Source organism: Papilio polytes, unplaced genomic scaffold (assembly GCF_000836215.1).
Source record: "Papilio polytes unplaced genomic scaffold, Ppol_1.0 DF822845.1, whole genome shotgun sequence".
Lineage (NCBI taxonomy): Eukaryota > Metazoa > Arthropoda > Insecta > Lepidoptera > Papilionidae > Papilio > Papilio polytes.
Genome location: NW_013526359.1, coordinates 1,144,533 through 1,163,206, shown reverse-complemented (window position 1 = coordinate 1,163,206; position 18,674 = coordinate 1,144,533). Strand labels below are relative to the sequence as shown.

Below are 18,674 nucleotides of genomic sequence, written 5' to 3'. Positions count from 1 at the left end.
TTATTGAACTTGTAACTCAGGTTTACTCCTGTCAATCATCTACATAGTTATTATCCTGAAAAATGTTACATTTTCTTGAAACAAAACCAAATATTATTTATTTTTATGATTATTTGGATGATTTTAAGTTTTCATAATTGTTATAAGACTTAAAAGTTCAGCACTTTATGCTCGTTAATAAATATAATTTCTAGTATACATTCTTACTTTTTTTATTTACTCGTATATCTACGCATAAAATTCATGCCAATAGAAAACTATCATTCAGTCTAGCACTTAAATTAGCATATAAGTGATAAAGTGTAAACGCGCTTATATTATATAAAAGAATGCTTAATATAAAATCTTTCGGATTCGAGATATTTTTGGATACTGAAAGAGAAATCTTCGGCATAAAGTCACGATTTATTCTCGACATTATCTCTCTATCGCACCACAAGCCTGGTGAAATTGTAGTAAAGCACTAACTTCTGCATTCAAAGTTAAAGAAACACATCTGTAGTGATCATCAATTGATTCTAAGAAGACCTTTAGTGCAGATTTAGTGTACGGCAGCGTGTTTCTTCGCTCTTTTAATTAAAAAAAAACGCAAAAATAAGCGTATTATAAGCATCAAAATGATGTGCTATAAAATTCTTGATAAAATCAATTTGTAATTCAGCAACCGTACAGGGTCACACAACTTCCTGTCTCGCATAACTATATTTCATGTAGTTTTCCCCAAAAACTGCTTAAATTCGTAAAAAGTATTTAAGTTAGTTCGTGTTTTTTGGTTTATATATGACATTAGTTGACTCTAATTTTAAAATGAAGGACTCAGGGTTGTGGTGCAAATTTCCTTAAGAAATATCGATATTGGTTTTGGTAACTTTTGCTGTTATGTTTTTGTTGTATCTTAGTATTAAAAAAACTAAAAGGAATGAAAAGGACGACAAAATGCTTGCGTCAGTGTGTACGAGAAATACAATTAAAGAAGGACAATTCCATAAGGTTCTATTTCACGCGACTGTAACATGTAAAATGGTACATACATCGACATCGATGTTACGCAATATAATAATCATCCTTATGAATAGATGATCAGACAACAAAAGATTTCACTCATATCTGTTATGTAAATCTTATTGTAGGCAGTTTTAGTCAATAGAATGACTTCGGGCGAATTTTGGTTGCTGCATTAACATGTATTTGTTGGGACTTGTGTCTATACTCGTATGTATGATAATGTGGTGAAGACATTTGACATTTTAGATTCTTTGTCACTCATGTCTGAGATGTTAACGGCAATATTTTACACAAGTATGCAATCGTTGAAATAATAAAAGCTGTTGATGTAGCATTGCTAACTATTTAATGTGAGATCGCTTATGTATTGGTTTTGAACCTCATTTCTCACAAGTTTTTGCTGCCTTCTAGTTTTTCATTTGCAATACGTAATAGTAAATCTAAGCGAAAAAAGAACTTCTTTTTTTGAAAGATTTGAAGAAATTTTACTCAATTATGAATACTATTCGTTGTCCCTTCATATTTTACTTTAAAGGTGAAATATAATTTCGGAACATTTCAAGTATAATTAGTAAATGTTGACAGTAACATCCAGAACATTAAGTGCAACATAACCTTGATATTATCTCGTGGTCAAAAGCTTGAGTTTTCGTCATGCGAGCATCAAGGTGTCAGTGCGAGTGGTTTATGGCGATGCGTCGCTGCGACCTTGACACGGCGCGGGGAAAGTGAACGGACCGGTCGAGTGAGCGGGGGCCGGCCGGTCTGCGAACATCGGACACATCTGCTCAACACACTACTCAGTCTTAATGACTGATGACATCCCAACGCTCACACTATCACGCTTTCCTTAAAAGGTTATGATAGCATGTGATAGCAATATGTAAATTATAATTACAATGAAATAGGTTTTCACTTTTTAATCGAACTACGACAAATTTGAAAATTCATTTTGTTTTTTAGAATTTGACAGTACCAGTTTCCAGTTAAGGTAAAAAAATTTCAACCGTTGCATATTAGCGTAGTCCATACGCTGTTAATTGTCAGGTATTGGCTTATATTACATATGTAATCGGGGCCAGATTAATTGGTTGGCATTGTCAAATACAATTTTATTGTAGAAGTTAGGATTCAGAATTACCTTCGGAAGATTGATAGCTATAACTGTTGATTTAGAAAACAGGGATAACACAATTGATAATGACAAACCGTTCCTATGTCATTCAGGTCATTGTACTTTTAAGAGTTATCTGAAAATTAAAACACGTATTCCCTATCTGCATTCACATGGCAATCTCTGCACGTTACAAATATAAACTAGGAATTGAAAACCTGTCGTGAACTCCATCTCTTTCGCAACGTTTTTTTGTGGAAATGATAATTGATGTTTCGTACATTTCTGGCATAATCTACAAAATAAAGATGTCGTGAAAAGAATCGTTTGGACGTAGAGGAAGGGGAAATATCCTCTTTATGTGCATCTCTTCCTCCGTCAATTAAGTGAAGGCAACGCATCTGCAATTGCGGAAGTCTATGGTTATTTCGCTTTAACGGCGAAGCTTCCAGCTTTTAATATTTATGACACAAATAAGTATATTTAAAACTGTATAAATGTTACACCACATTCCTACAAAATTGCTTTAAAGGAAGTTAAGATAGCCTAAGATGACTAATCTTAATTTGCATGCGGCCGGCGTTTTAGTATTTTGCGATAAACCACATCTTCACCCTAACATATTCAAATCAAGGCCAGCATAGTAGTTCTTTGAACTAACAGATATGCAGGAGGAAAATGCTTTTACATATGTATAACACAATACTAAGAAATATTTGCAACAAAATCTGAAAAGACATAAAGGTCTAATTATCAAAAATTTCCCCTTTTTTTTAACATATTATATTCATATGACTTTTTATGGACATGGTACCGGACCATGGTATCATATTTAAAGTAAATTATTAACACTCAATCAATAACTCATAATACTTTATTTTAACGAAATACACACAATATTATAAGTAAAAAATATATTTGCCATTCACATTAATCTTGTGTTAAATATCACTAAAATTACTAATGAGTATAACTTAATTAATAGTTTACAATCAAGCCTCAATTTTTGTATGTTTATTTTTGTTAATTTTATTGGTGTCCAAAGTTTCTTGTGTCAGGATTCTGCGGAGGTAAAGTAGCGAGATAGTCGAGAGCCTTTTGAATATCTTGTGGGATTGGTGGAGGAGTGGGAATATGAGCGCCTTGGGGTTGGAAACCATTTTCATCCGCTGTGTATTTGAGTTGTATGACCTGGAATAGAAAAGAGTTTTCAATGACAGTCTCCGTAGTATAAAAATATACAAAGTGCTTGAAAGTCAGTCGTTGAGTTCATGAATCTTTTTGGATCATGACCTTCTAACTATTGTCCTTGGAAAAGCCGATAGAAGCCCACGTTTAAATGCCTCGTTTGAATACTATATTCTACTAAATCAACTTTATTTGGCTTGGATTTCTCTTCCAAATTGAATCAACATTTAATTTTGTAATTCTCTTAACCAATCCATTCGTAACTTCATAGATCTACCTGTCCATCGGGCGCTGTATACTGGTACTGTCCTTGCGCGGTCTGCGCCTCCTGCTCGGGCACGCCGAGGTTCTTGATGTAGCCGAGCTCTTCAGCAGATATGCCGTTACCAGTCTCGTAACTGGAAAAAATATTGTTCATCTATCACTCAATGCAGATCATTGCAAGGTAAGACCAAAGTATGTATTATGTAAGAGGACATGTGTAAGAAAAGAATGATTTTAGACGTGACTGCTGATAAAAGTGTATAAAAGAGTGGTACAGACTATCCAACCCTCTGTAATTAAAAGCAGGATGATGATATGTCGCTCAATTTTAAATTGTTGTGAAATTTCCTATAACCCACATAAATAAACATGGGAACTAAAATTGCATGAAGTCGGATCTATATTGCCATAACTGTACTAAGAGAAAGTCACGACGGATAGAATCTCACGTTTCCGATAACGAGATACCATAACCTTTGCACTTCGGTTTAAAATGTTACTGGTTAAAAATGGACTATGATGTAAGGACTGTAAGACGGGCCCATTCAATTTACATGACGAATTAAAAAAATAATAAAACAGAGCTTTCGTAAAAAATGCCGGTAGTAGTAACTGTTGCTCAATTTCATCAACACGATCAGGAAATACCTTGTTTACAGACTTTTAGGGTGAAATTAGATTTTTTTACGTCACGAAAATATACACTTTTCATTTTTTTTGTGACCAAAACGTGGTTACTCAAATTTTAAGTAAAAATAAATAATTACGCTGCACTCAAAATAAAAAAGATTTATATAATAAGTATATTTTTTTAAATTGAGAAAACCAGCGCTTGACCACAATTTTTCCTTGTCTACGCAGTCTACGCCTCTCCCAATGATGATAAAGTACTTACAGATCTCGTCTTCGTATAAAATAGCTCCAGTTGATTAGTCACCACAAAAATTATACGGTTATCTTTACCATAAATATTGATTCCATTTTTTCTGCCACAAACCTCCATTTATAAGATCCATCGGGATTCTGCACATGCTCTTGTCTTATGATGGGGATTGGTTCTGTTGTGTAGAGTTGCTGCTGTTGGTACACAGGCTGCGGCGGGAAGGGCTGGATGATGCCCACGTCCGCAGACACTGTCCCGATGATAACAACCAACGCCAGCTAATAAAGGAAAAGAAGGACTAGAATACGATTAGCTTAAAACGACAAGTATATTTCGACGCGAAGCTTTTCAAACGCCACTAAATGTCCCTTGAGCTTAGGTCATGAAAGTTTTAAGATAAAAATGATCTTTATGCTTACGAAATAATTCATGTTGAGTCAACACTGGAGTAACAAGTTGAATGTAAACGAGGAGGCAACAGAATGATGCAGTCCGGATGAACCCCCGGTATTTATACGTGAAACTTTGAAGCAATTACATACTGTTGCAGATCCGATGCATCTCCTTACGTCGGCTTTTGACAAAAGGATAGCTCTCGATCCCTTATAGAGATATCACGGTGAGGTTTCGCACAACATACAACATGCTTTTAATTGATACAGGAATGCCACTCCAACTTCGACAGCGGCCAATAATAAGCAATTTAAATTTTATGATCTATAATGAACACGCATTTTCTTTTAATGGAGCATAATTATTGAACCGATTATTATTAAATTCAATAACACGACGTGACGTTTATTGCAAGTATCTTGATAAAAAAGAACTGAGTAATTTTTGAATCGATGTTTTAACATAACTCGGATATAAATAAAACTTTCCCAAAACGCTATAAATGTAAATAAATTAAAGAAATGGAATTTTATGGCAGGCATTCATTAATCTCAAAGCAATTTAACTTCACTAATAATACTTCATTCTAAGAATCTTAACTACTAACTAATGTAGTCCTAGGTCTTCGAGACCATTAGAAACAGAGTATAGATAGTTAAAATTACTGAAACTCAATGTAACAATTATCATTCGACACGTAATTTGTCCAAAAGTACAAAGTACGACATCTTATTCATTCGGTTGTCAATTTATTTTTAATTTACCGAAAGACAATATTAACTAATTTCCAAGAAGATATTCGGTATCCTAAAATTTAAAATGTCGTGTCAAATATTATGTAATAAGAGTTCTGCAAAGGTAGCCTCGTGTAGTATATAAAGGCATCACCAGACAGATCTCTACAAACCAGTCGCGGGATTCCGTATGTGACACACTTCAACAAGGCTTTTTTTAAGAAAAATTTATTGATCTTGCCACATCAGGCTTCATACATAATACCAAGATATTTTTCGTTGACTTTAATACCATTCTTACGTACTTTATTGAGGCATTATAACACTTCAGTCACGTACAAAAGTCTGTGCAAAACGAAAAATATCAAGATTTTTGCCGTAATACAAGTAGTTACTGAGAATATATTATAGTCGAATCGAATAAAATCTCTTTAATTATTATTAAGTACTTTTTGATACGCTCAGTTTCGATGTACTTGTAATGATTGGCTTATCGTAATTTTGTCTGCATTGTTTCTTTTGTTTCTTTTATTGATTGATTTTAATTGAACGCTTTGACGTTTAACTTTATAAATATGTTAATTGTAAAATAACATATTTTCATTCTCATTATAAAAACGTAAATAATAATCATTAAATCGTAAACCTTACACTATTTCTTATTCAAGATGAACAAAAGAGTTTTGTGTATAAATAAAAATGCCAGCAGTGTATCTTTCATCTGAATGTTATTTTGCTTTATAGCATGGAACACGTTTCATACACAGATTGTTCAGATAACAAAGATAACTTAAGCGATCTGCATTAAACCGTTGTATATTCTGATAAATATCTGCCCTTCGATTAATGAAAATACTTGATTTTTAGCTTAATCATGTGTTTTAAAACACTTTAAAGTTTTGTCTCAACTCAAAAAATAGTAAGAATTTTGCTAATTTGTAAATGTGTTTGTGAAAGTTTTCTACATGAGGACTTTGCAATATTTTAAAATCAGTGTTAAAACACAAATCCTATCACTCCATATGTAGACACTAAAATATTTCCCGCCCATTCGATGTCGCCGAATCAAATTTTAAAGCTTACCCCCTAAGTTACCACATTAGAAAGTTGTTACACGACAGTTATATTTATAATGTTTGCCTTATGAGAATATAAAATGTTATATTATTTCATGTACACGTTTATAAGTATAAGGAAATGAAATAAAAATTCAACATTGATATGGTCTTTTATTTATTATGATAAAGCACTCGAATTTAACATATAAATTGTGAAATAACCCCCTTAGAATTAAATCAAAAAGTATTTTCACATTTGCTGTTTAAAATATGTATATTTACAAGTTATAAGCAAAGTGGCATCTACGCAGTTGTCTTTTTAGCGGTATCTTGGGATGTTCGTTTTTGATACCCAAATTGACGGTAAGGATTGTACAAAGGGTAGTTTCCTGGAGCGTTTGGATATCTGGGGTCGTAAGGTCTATAATTATAAGGTCCATAATTATTATTGTACCTATTACCATAATTGAAGGGACTGTAATTGTTATAAAACGGATTTCCGCCTTTTGTTCCGTTAATTAATGATGGGACTACACTTCCATCTGCCGGTATTTGAATGCCTGCCGGTCTGAATCCTGAAAATTTATACATAAAAATATTACAGTCTCAACTGGAACTAGCTGTTAAGACTTAAAAATTATCTAAACCCAATTCATTCCAAAGTCTTAAGAATTTAACATATTTGGCAGTTTAAGTGATTAATAATCGCATCGTTTTTTAACAATTATGGTATTAAAACTGATCATTTTAACGTCCAAGTTTTGCCATTGTAATATCATGAATGAGAATTTATTTCACTAAGATTAAAAAGATAACACGATCAGTGTATCGACGAACATCGATAATATCTCAGGAAGTTTCAATTTCAATAACAAGATGACCATCACATTATCATCAAATTAGCTTCGGTCGGCACAAAACCGTGACCGAGCGCGAGAAAGGCAAACTAGCTTTAAATTATTAAAATTTCGCGGTTGTCAATCAAAACTATAATCGCAAATAACCGTACCATACTCATCGGCGACATAGTTCACTTTTATTGGTATTCCTTCAGGCGATGTGTATGCAAAACCACCTTCTTTAACCTGCAATTACATACAAATGTATCGTTAATACTAACCGAATAGATAACTTAAATAAAATAGATTATCTTCCTTCCTAAACTTTGATACGCAATATTTCGAAATAACTTATTCAATTTCAGATAATTAAACATTTAAGTTAAAAAGTAACAAGAAAAATACCTGTGTGCCTTGGGGATTTCCCGCGTTATCAATATGAGCATCTTTTACAAACCCGCTTTCCTGAACCTCCTTACCATCTGCTGACGCATAGCTGAAATGTTTAAACTAGATTAAGACAGGACAAGTTACCTTAATTTCACACATATAATTATAGTCTTACTTTCAATCTAACCCTATTATTTAAAAAGCTTGAGAGCACTTATTAACTGCGGCGGAAAATAAGACCGTGAGTCACAGACGAAACTTTTACATATTATTGTTTTATATCAAAAAGCGCCGAAACACATGTCATCCCTTTATAAGAAAAAAGAGATCAACATTTATCATACAAGATTTTAGTCTGTAAGAATACACAAGCATAATTGTAAAATAAAGTAAAGATTGAATAACATACCTGTAGGAATAACTTCCGTCTATGCCACGGTTGTCACTGTAAGATACAATGGGTACAGCAGCTCCTTGTGAATTGTAGTATGGATTGTATCCATTTGGCCACTGATTTCTATTAAATCCAGGATACAAAGATGTTGGAGAAACATTCATCCCAGGTACTGGAGTCACAGGTCTATTTGGTAAAATCTGACTATTCCCCAGAGTGTAAAAAAGAAATAAAGTAAGTAGAAATATCATCTGAAAAGATACAAAAAAATTATGACAAAACTATCATAACCCTTTTAAAAGAAAATCTTTCTTTTCTTTTATCCAAATTTTTTCCACGATCAAAGCTTATTTTTAATAATAAAGAGAAATATATCAGAACTCATTCATGCAGAAACTTTACACAAAGAGGCAAAATTTTAGACTTTATCTTTAAAGTTTACAAAAAAAAATGTACAAAACAATTTGGAACTCGCACCATTATTTTGCTCCACACCGAGTACACGCACTTGTTGTAATTAACTCCACTACTATTTGTGTTGGATCTGATTATTCAATTTATAGGTAGCAAGATTTACGTAAAGTTTATAATTTTTTTGTAAAACCATCTTGGAAGCGTTAAATAACATTTTATGTTCTGTTTTACATCACTTGCCTTGAATATTATTACGATTATGAGATATATTAAATTTAACTAAGTTAAACATAAAATTGAACTATTCCAAAAAGTAGGAAAACATTAATATTTGACTAAGACCAATTTTGATTAAGACCAATTAACAGCCCTTTTTTTTTTAAAGTGCCATCTTCTTTCGAAGTTCGGCGATCATTAGGGCGACTTTCGTTCTTGACACCGCGGCTCTAAAAAGTGATCGGGTGCTCTTTCCATACCACTGGCGTAGATTTTTGAGCCAGGACGGTTTTCTTCGACCTACACTACGCTTTCCGTGTATTTTGCCTTGTACGATGAGCTGCAGTAGTTCGTATTTGTCATTTAGCATTATGTGGCTTAGGTACTGCAGCTTTCTTTTCTTAACTGTATATATCACTTCTGTCTTTTTCTTCATGTGCGCTAACATGGCTACATTTTTAATTTTGTCTCTCCAGGATATCCACAGCTCTTAGTTAAACTCAATTACGTAAGAAATCAATAAAAATAATACACCAACAACAAATATCTAATACAAGTTTCACAATATTCGTAACAGTAACCCTTGAAGCTTATGAAAGCTTTTTCTTGATAATGATAATGTTATAAAAGCCTTTTGTATAATCTTGCGTTTTTATAACATACTAAAATTAGTCTATTATACATTTCCGGGTTAACATCAAGGTTAAAATATGTTATCATTAAGTATAGAATCAACAATACAGATATGAATCTAATTGGTAATAAAGCTTTGTAATTACTTCAAATTGTTTAATTATACACAACTAAGCATTGTTATTTTTTAATTATGTTACATCTCATTAAAATCGTTGTTAAGAATTCTTAAAATAAAACTGTAATAAGCGTTTAATTCCTACACATGTTCTTTTAATTAGCTGCATATTTATGTTTATTTTATAACAATTTAAGATATAATTTACCATTTATCATCACTGAAAAATCTTTTTATCAATAAAGTTAATACAAAACACAGCTTACCTTTAATAATTTTTTTTTATAATAAAACGATTATTTTAAGGCCATGTTGGCGTATCTCCCATTTTCACATTTCCACCGTACAAACAAGATTTGTCTCTGAAATTGGTCATTCTGAGAGTTTCTTGATCATCCAGGAACTTACCTATGAAAAACCCACTTAAAGGTACGGCAAAATATATATAACGCGTAGTAACACCGAATATTGCCATCACAGTTAAGTTTTAAATTAAATAATTTTTTGAGTAACTGTAGTTTTGAGTAACCATATAATAGATGACTAAAGATTACAAGTTCACTTGGGAGTAAAAGAGTTAAAATGTCATATAATTATACTTGGAATGTGGGTAGTTACTATTTTACAGAGTATCTAAGTGTTGTGTCAACTACAGAATGTATTATGAACGATTATTTCAGCTAATACTACACTACGCGTAACTGACCTGCGCATTTGTTATCCTAGTGCTACGATCGATAATTCAGCAACAAGAGCCCCGTATTACATACAAGTGTATCGCTACACTATTTTTAAATCTAGATTAACAGCTGAGTGTATATATCATAAGTGTCTTGAATGAATGTATATATTACACTTTATCGCTGAATTTATTCTAATATAATAAATTCTGGGCTAATTTTATAAAATCTATGTCCATACTAATATTATAATAAGGAGAGTTTTGTATTTTAAAATGTATTGAAATAACTCAAAAACTACTGGGCTGAATACAAAAACCCTTTCACCATTAGAAAGCTACGTTATGGCTGAGTAACATAGGCTATATTTATAATTTATCACGTGGACGAAGTCGCGAGAAACAACTAGTAGTTAATGTAGAAATAGAAAATAACCTATTTTAAATTTCCAGTTACTTATGTCTTGCATAAATGACTGAAAATAGTTTTTTTAAACAATGCTACACAATACACGACATATATGTATAATGCCTATTGAAGCAGACTGTTTTTGAAATGAAAATAAATAACGCCTTAAAATAAGAGACTTCAGTAACATCTGTTCAACAATACTTTATAATAATTTCAGTAATTGGATATCACTACTTTCTCAAAAGCTGTAGAAACAGAAAACCTCGATACTGCTTAAAGTATACGCAGGTTATTAATTATTCACACATCTGTCGGTATATCGGCTATTACTGTCAATTTATTTTAAATTATAACGTGTTTCATTATTTATTACACTCCATGCCCGAAGCAGTTCATTAATGTACGTCAATAAATTCAAGGTGTTTTTAACAGTGAGAAGACATCTTTCACGTGTTCGAGAATTACTCGCATTTATGGAAATTCTCTACTTAAACGACTTTCTGTTTTTGTATACTTAAATATCACATAGTAATTTCGTAGCTTATTACGACGATGTGAAAACAATGTGGTATGTAATTCGTTGAATGTTTTTTTAATTCAATGTTAAATTAATTTAGAACTTGAAAAAGTCTTACATATTTTTATTTATTTTAGACACTGGCATACAATATAATTTAGTTTTAAAAAAAAGACTTTTTCTTTTGTTTTTTCGATTAACAAAATACAGCTACGTGAAATCCGTGACTCTTACTTAGTGATAAGGAAAATGGAGAATAACTTAAGAGATGTGGGCACAGTATAAACATTACCTTTGTACACTATGTAATATTACGAGATTTTGTAATTGGATAAGAAAATATTATCTTTAGTCGTGATTTTCTTTATCGTACATAGTTTTAACTTAACTACATAAATAACTCAAGACGTACTTAACAAGAATTTTCGTTTTTTTAATAAACCAGCTGTTGCCCGCGAATTCGTCCGCTTGGGTATTGCAAAGACATCTAAGTTTGACGTCAATTCTTGCGGAATGATTTCGACGGAAGTTAGCGTTCTCAAAAAAATGTAAATCAGTTCTTAATGTTCTAGCGTTGTTTAAAAACGCTGTTGTGTACACTTATGTAAATAAATAAAATAAGTAATTTCGTGTAAATTAGTAAAATCTAAACAAATCTTGCAATCACATAAATCGGGAAATTTTATATATCAAAAGTAAAATTGATTGTTTTTTTTATCATTTTTATCAATTTCGCTGTAACAAAAAGCTGTCACCTCGAGGGACGCGCCAACAGGTCGTGTCCCTTGATAATCGCGGACGCATGCCGGCGCGATTTATGCGGACACGTGACACTGAACGAGTCGTTGAGGAATTAAAAGTTAAGCATTTAAAGGATTTTTTTTTAATTTTCATACATAACTATGAAGACGTAGTTTCTAGTAAATGAATGTTTACACAATGCATATTGCTTTAATATACTTGAAGAAAATAAAATAATTATAATATCCGGAATGGTTACTTTTTACTTTAAATATAATGTTTACTATATTTATACAGTATATTTAAAGTAAAAAGTAATCTTAACATGTCATAATATGACATAACGTGTCAGTGAATCGAATAGTTGCACTTTAAAATTCCGAGGATTTTGTGACGTAATTCTTATTAAAGACCTTCAAAAATTGAGACACCTTAAGTCATCTGATGTTCAGTTAACTTCCAAGAATGCTTGTATACATTCATGATACTACTGTTCTTAGAAATCATTGTAGTAATTTAATTATGAAATAAATAATGCATTTTTTTAATCGAACTGGCAGTTCGTGATATCTGTTTATTACAAAACCACAATATTTTTAACACGCCACGATCTTAAATTGAAAGTTTCAAACATAGGTTCAAAATATTATACTCATTCGTACTACTTACTAATATGTAACTGCGAAAGTTTACATGGATGAATGGACGTTTGTTAGAGTTTTCCGCCTGATCGGTGGAACAGATCTCGATGAAATTTTGCAAAGTTGTATATCATAGTTTGGAAGAACACTTGATGTAATTCCATTTTCATTTTAATTCAACGCGGATGTTAGTAGCTAATACCATAATTGTGTAATATTTCTAAACTATTAGAAATAGAAAAAACAAAAAGAACTTACAATGCTAAATACATTTGATAACTAAAAAATACAATTAGTTTTCACACATATTTCAGTATTTGCAATTACATAATTACAGGCGCATTTTTGTTTAAATGCATCTGACAAGAAATACGTGAATATTTTTTGTGTTGGTCAAATGTAAAAACGTTAGCAGTTATTATGATGTTATATACTGTTGTTATGTTGAAATGCAGAATTTTTATGGGAGCAAAATCAGATATGGAAACGATACCTTCTACACAAAACTGACCTACCACAAAACTAGTCTTCTAGAAAAGTTTATTTCGCGCCTTAAACATTTAGTATAGCAATTGTTCTGTATAATTTTTTAAAATACCTAGCTGGCGCATGCAACTTTGTCTGCGCAGTATTAAAAAGACATAGAAACTATGAAAAATTAAAAAAACTATATATCCCTGGGTAACCTAACATTTTTCGGGAATGCCATATATCCCATGTGTTACCCCCAACTTTCCTTTATACCGTTGTTTTTTGTATTGTTGCAGAATTATAGAGTAAACATGAAAAAACAAAAGAACCCATAAGTATTTCCGGGTTCACAAGATGTCGATGTGATTTCCTGGACTCTCCTCTACATTTATACCAAATTTATATGGCTATGGTTAAAACTAGAACAATAATGTTTTATGAAAGAGATTGTTTAATTTAATTAAATTCTACTTTATGTTTAAGATTAGATTTTTATTTGTTAAATTGTCATAAGCGATAAAAAACATACAGACGAATTGAGTACCTCCTTCTTTTATGAAGTCGGTCAAAAAATACTGCTGATTGAGTGATCACGTATGTTCATTTTAAATATTGTTAAATTACACTGATAGCTGTTAATTATCTGCAACTAATATTACCTTTAGCCGTGTATGTAAATGTCAGGCGTCGCAATGATGCTAACTTTACTATTTTCCGGTTTGAAGGGCGTCGAACACAGATAAATTATCAAGAATTACCAACTAACCTCTTCAAGAGACAGGCTATGCTATGTATGAGAAACACGTACAGTCACGCTTATTCCGTCTGTTTCTGGGAAAAGTTTAAGTGCGTATCGCAACCTACAACAACATAAAGCAGATTTTTTTTTTATAATACAAGGAGGCAAATAAGCGGCGGGAACACCCAGGTTATCAACGACGCTCATGGACAACTGCAACACCAGAGGAACTAAAAATACGTTGCCGTTGTTGTTTTTTAAATTCAAGGTTCGTCGCTCGTAAACTTAACATTTCGGGGAAGAGTGAGAGGATATTTGTTGAATTTGTTCTAGCCGTTACGTTATTTGAGCTAAGTTTGGCAATTATGATATCAAATATTTAATACGAAACCTTATTCGAAGTTCGCTGGTTAATAACATATTTCAAGCTGCGATAATTACTATTGTAACACATCGTGCGTCATTTAAAACATATGTAGATGTTTCCTTTTAAAACTTGATATAATCTTCCATCCTATGTTTATATTTTTATTAGTTGTAAATTGTCTGACGAATTTTTAGACGCAATAAAAGAAAAAAATAATTACTACTTCTTGATGACCTATAACATTTTATTGACCTTTAGAGGGTTCACTCATTCTTTTAGATTTCTTAGTCTTAGTAATTCTTGGTGGTTTTTTATGTAACTTCTCAAAGTTAACGCTTATAACTTATAGTGTTTCCCGTTGGCCCGATCGGTTTATCGATCAATCAGCTCTACAGAATTTTCTCCCATTGTATTGATTGTTTATATGATCTATCCACCACGTCGTATAATTGATTTTAAAATCAATAACAATGAAAAACAAACGGTGTTATTTTACTTTTAGTTTCGTTTAAAATTTGTCCAATGGTTGGCATTTATTAGCTGATGAAATTAACATTGCTGTCACGTTTTCTGTGCTGTACCGTAACGACGCAAGATTTTTTTGGAAATCACGTACTTGGAATTACACAAAATAAAATAAAACGCCCAATCTTTGACAATTGTATTCAAAATTACCTCTGCATAACACTTTAATATCTGTGAATTAAAAACATTAACCGTTCCTTTGTTTTAATTACTAACTTTCTTCTTATTATAATACCGGTGGTTGTTTATTTGATTTGTTTCTATTCTACGACATATTATGATTTGCACAGAGCGCAAATTACACGCAAGCTTAAAGCAGTTCTTGTAAATCAACCCTTGGGCACTTTATAAACATTTACGAATGCTTTACGTATTGTGATTCCCTTACGTAATTATTGAAATTCTATAATTACAATTCACCTTGAACTTTTATTTTCATTTATTTAATTATTACGGTTGTATGTTAAATAATATGTCGTGTTTTTGTAAACATTTTTAGTATATGTAAACATCAAGATACAGTATGGTGGTCTCTTAGAGCTCTATTGGCTGCAATTGTTATGAATGTGAAATTGATATTAATATTTTTAAGCATCAATTTAAATTAAACATAAATGGCAAAGGTTTTAATTCCATATATGCTGATTACGGTGATATCTAAGGAATACATTACGTGGTTAATACAGTCTTTTATTTTGTTTTAATAAAAACCAAGTTCTATTGCAACATCTTATTGCACATCCTATTATCGATTCATGAAATAATAATTCAAACATATAATCCGACACTCACTAGATGAGAATACTGGATAATGATCTCATGTCATTGCCATTAGGCAATAAGTAAAATATTTATTTATGGTTGACCTTAAATTTTTTACTTATTTCAAATGTAAACAACTCATAATTTTTTATGAAATCTTAATGTTGGGTAATAAAAATGCAATGTAAGTATGCTATTGAACGACGTTTCGACATGTAAATCTATGTATGTTTGTCACTGCCAAATGTCAAATTACTTGAAGATTACTCGTGTGAACTTTCTCTCTTCAATGTCGAATGTTATGAAGTGTCACCCAGTCTTATAGAAGACTCAGAAAAAAAACTATTGCGCATCGAATCATAAGTAGTCATCAGTATGAAGATACATGAACGGTACCATCATTGCTTTAACGCCGTGTCATACTGGCCGTTAAAGCCCGTCTCGATGCCAAGGTCGTCTGTTAGGAATTTATCAAACAAAAAAACGAAGTAGTTTCGAATGAAGTTTATTCACTATACGGATCGCATATCAACTCAACAAACTATATAAAAACGTAAAAAAATATGGCAGTGTGCATCGGTTAATAACGAAACAACAAGGAAAAGATGTGAGACGGATGCCACGCCTTACATCTTCACTATGGCAGAATTACATTTCCCTTACGGGTTCCATGGATAATCGATTAGTGAACGTTGTAATCGATTACTCATAGGAATATGTGAGTTGTTGCTTATCTCCTGGCGGGGCCCTTGGGGATGGAGTCACCCTCGGCGTGGAAGCCGGTCTCATCAGCGAAGTAGTTGACGGTCTCAACTTTGCCGTCCTTGTCGGTGTAGGTGTAGGAGCCGCGGACGACCACGACGGTGTGTGGTTTGTTCTCTTCATCCAAGGCTTCCTTCAGCTGTCCATTCTCTTGGCGGTTGATTCCGTTCTCAGTCTCGAAACTGTATCGTTAAAAAGAACTCATTGAATGGTGAATCGCGATTACTAATTACTCGGATGGTATTTCGTGAATTATAAAAGACTTTAATTGAATATGAATCAGAAAAAATACTGAATTTGTCTAAAAAGTAACTTGCTATGATTACGTCCACTAACCACAATAAGAGATCCTAGCAATCATAGACATAGACTGGACAGTAACAATACTTCATTCTCAATCATCTCATTAGACTAATCACGTATTAAGGTTTTTAATCTTATTAAAAGATTTTTTTTTACTATGAAGTTACTTTGCAGCTTTTTTAAAAGCCGATTTTTTATTACTGTGAGACAGTTCAGGGTAGATTTCTTGAAAGTGATGGTTTTTAACACAGACACCGTATCCTACTATAGTATTAGAGTTAACTGGTTTATAAATCATAACTATTTTGATTGATAAATGAATAATTCTTTCGTGCGTTATCTACAATACATAGATTTTTATATAGAACGGTGTTCGATCAGGCAGCGCTACTCAACAACTCTGTGAGCTAACAAGCAGAAAAAATGAATTATAGAATCAAATGAAAATTCTTTCATGACTGAAAGATGGAAAAGAACTTAGAATTTACCCAAAGTTGTATGCGCCATCGGGTTCCTGGTTGAATTCGGAGCGCACGATCTTTGGTGGTTCGGGCTCCACTGGGGCGGCGGCGGCGAGGGCCACAAGGGCGAGGGCGAATACAATCATCTGCGAAGACAACCATAGTTAGCGATAGAACAATACAGCGATAACTTTGTTTCAGTTAATGAAGATCCACAACGTACCACTTTCATGGTTGAGGAGTTTGATTTGGTTTCGTTGCTAGCAGATGAACGACTGATGCCTTACCGCTCGGAGCATATTCTTTTATACATTTCTCCCGGCTGGCGATCTAACGTAATGTCAAACGGCGGCAAACATTCGATGTCGATATTCCGGCTCCCCGGATTCGGTCATCGGTGGTCACAGACGATGTATGCGTGTGTGTTCGCGGGTAAACCTTTGTGATGACCACACGCGTCGATGTGTGCGCTTCGTAGCTATTCGAAGGTTTTATTCTTAGCTATTTACTTAATAATTTGTCGCAGAACATGAAATACTTCTCCGCGCAATGTGCTCATTGTTACACAAAAACATACTTCGGGTGGCCAATATGATTTAGTATGTGTTCCGCTATGCCTTTAACGTGAGTTTTATTTGATGAAACTTTTTCAATATTTATGTAGTTTATATCAAGAAAAATAACATTTAGACTTAAAATTAGATGTCATTTTTCTTAGCGCAAGTGTCTGCGAAAGCATTGACTAAAGTTCGTTGAAGTTAATACTTACACTTTCCACATTTTGTGTCTATTAGATGCACGTCGTGATATAATATACAAGTGTGTCAATTAATTTATGTAGAAGTTTGCATATGATTTTGGTTTGTATTAAATGTGAAATAACAATAGGTAGCGCAGTGCTTTCGTGACTTATGATTATCACATTTTTGTTCCCGCCTAGATAAACCTCATGTTTATAGCGGAAAGTTAATTTTACGCTTCATAAAATTAGGTTTTATTTAATGATATCCTCTATAAAAATTAATTAAATCTATTTTGATTATGTTGTATAATTAAAGTTTTATCACTTATACTAAGTATTTTATAACATCATAAAATTTAAGTTAAAATTTTTCTCGCATCCTAAAATGATGATTGATGATTTTTCAGAGCTGTATGGTCACATCATCATAGAAATATCTCTTTTTTTAATTTATTTATTTGATATAAAGAAAATCCTGTCTGTGACTAGGTAAAGAGTCAGTCATAGAATGCAAGACAATTTATCGTGCCAACTCGATGACACAATGATAGATACAAACACATTACCAATAAACTTGTATGTCTGTTCATGAACGAGGAAGATGCGACTGACATACCACGGCCGTGGCCATATAGTGCGACAGACTTACATGGCCCGGTGAGGGAGTTAGTGTAAGGGAAAATATGAAAATCCTACTTGTAAATTGAAAGTGTCACATGAGAAAAGGAAAGCTCTGTAGCTTACGTACTAGAGAAGCTACAGAGATTTCCTATTCTTATGTGACACGTAGACGAATTGATATTGAGACGAAAGTGCTAATAAACATTTGTTAATTTAGTTTTAAGTCCACCGGGTCAAATATATTGTCGATCTATAAATGAACATTACTAATGCAGTAAACCTTTCCCC

The 18,674-nt window shown here is 32.6% G+C and overlaps 3 protein-coding genes across 3 annotated transcripts; all 3 read right to left on the bottom strand.

Annotated features, from left to right (window-relative positions):
• Nucleotides 1-2,975: 2,975 nt before the first annotated feature.
• Nucleotides 2,976-4,980, bottom strand: LOC106105556 (endocuticle structural glycoprotein ABD-4-like). Its single transcript, XM_013285942.1, has 4 exons — nucleotides 4,874-4,980; nucleotides 4,569-4,732; nucleotides 3,585-3,705; nucleotides 2,976-3,310 (listed from the first exon to the last, which is right to left on the bottom strand). Exons 1-4 carry the CDS (start codon nucleotides 4,883-4,885, stop codon nucleotides 3,149-3,151), a joined length of 459 nt encoding a protein of 152 aa, XP_013141396.1. The 5' UTR covers nucleotides 4,886-4,980; the 3' UTR covers nucleotides 2,976-3,148.
• Nucleotides 4,981-6,889: 1,909 nt separating this feature from the next.
• On the bottom strand, nucleotides 6,890-8,770 carry LOC106105555 (pupal cuticle protein 20-like). The gene is made up of 5 exons (XM_013285941.1): nucleotides 8,740-8,770; nucleotides 8,278-8,513; nucleotides 7,884-7,974; nucleotides 7,649-7,724; nucleotides 6,890-7,214 (listed from the first exon to the last, which is right to left on the bottom strand). Exons 1-5 carry the CDS (start codon nucleotides 8,740-8,742, stop codon nucleotides 6,943-6,945), a joined length of 678 nt encoding a protein of 225 aa, XP_013141395.1. The 5' UTR covers nucleotides 8,743-8,770; the 3' UTR covers nucleotides 6,890-6,942.
• A 7,216-nt stretch (nucleotides 8,771-15,986) lies between these two features.
• On the bottom strand, nucleotides 15,987-17,357 carry LOC106105557 (larval cuticle protein 1-like). Its single transcript, XM_013285943.1, has 3 exons — nucleotides 17,247-17,357; nucleotides 17,051-17,169; nucleotides 15,987-16,441 (listed from the first exon to the last, which is right to left on the bottom strand). Exons 1-3 carry the CDS (start codon nucleotides 17,253-17,255, stop codon nucleotides 16,228-16,230), a joined length of 342 nt encoding a protein of 113 aa, XP_013141397.1. The 5' UTR covers nucleotides 17,256-17,357; the 3' UTR covers nucleotides 15,987-16,227.
• Between the last annotated feature and the right edge of the window lie 1,317 nt (nucleotides 17,358-18,674).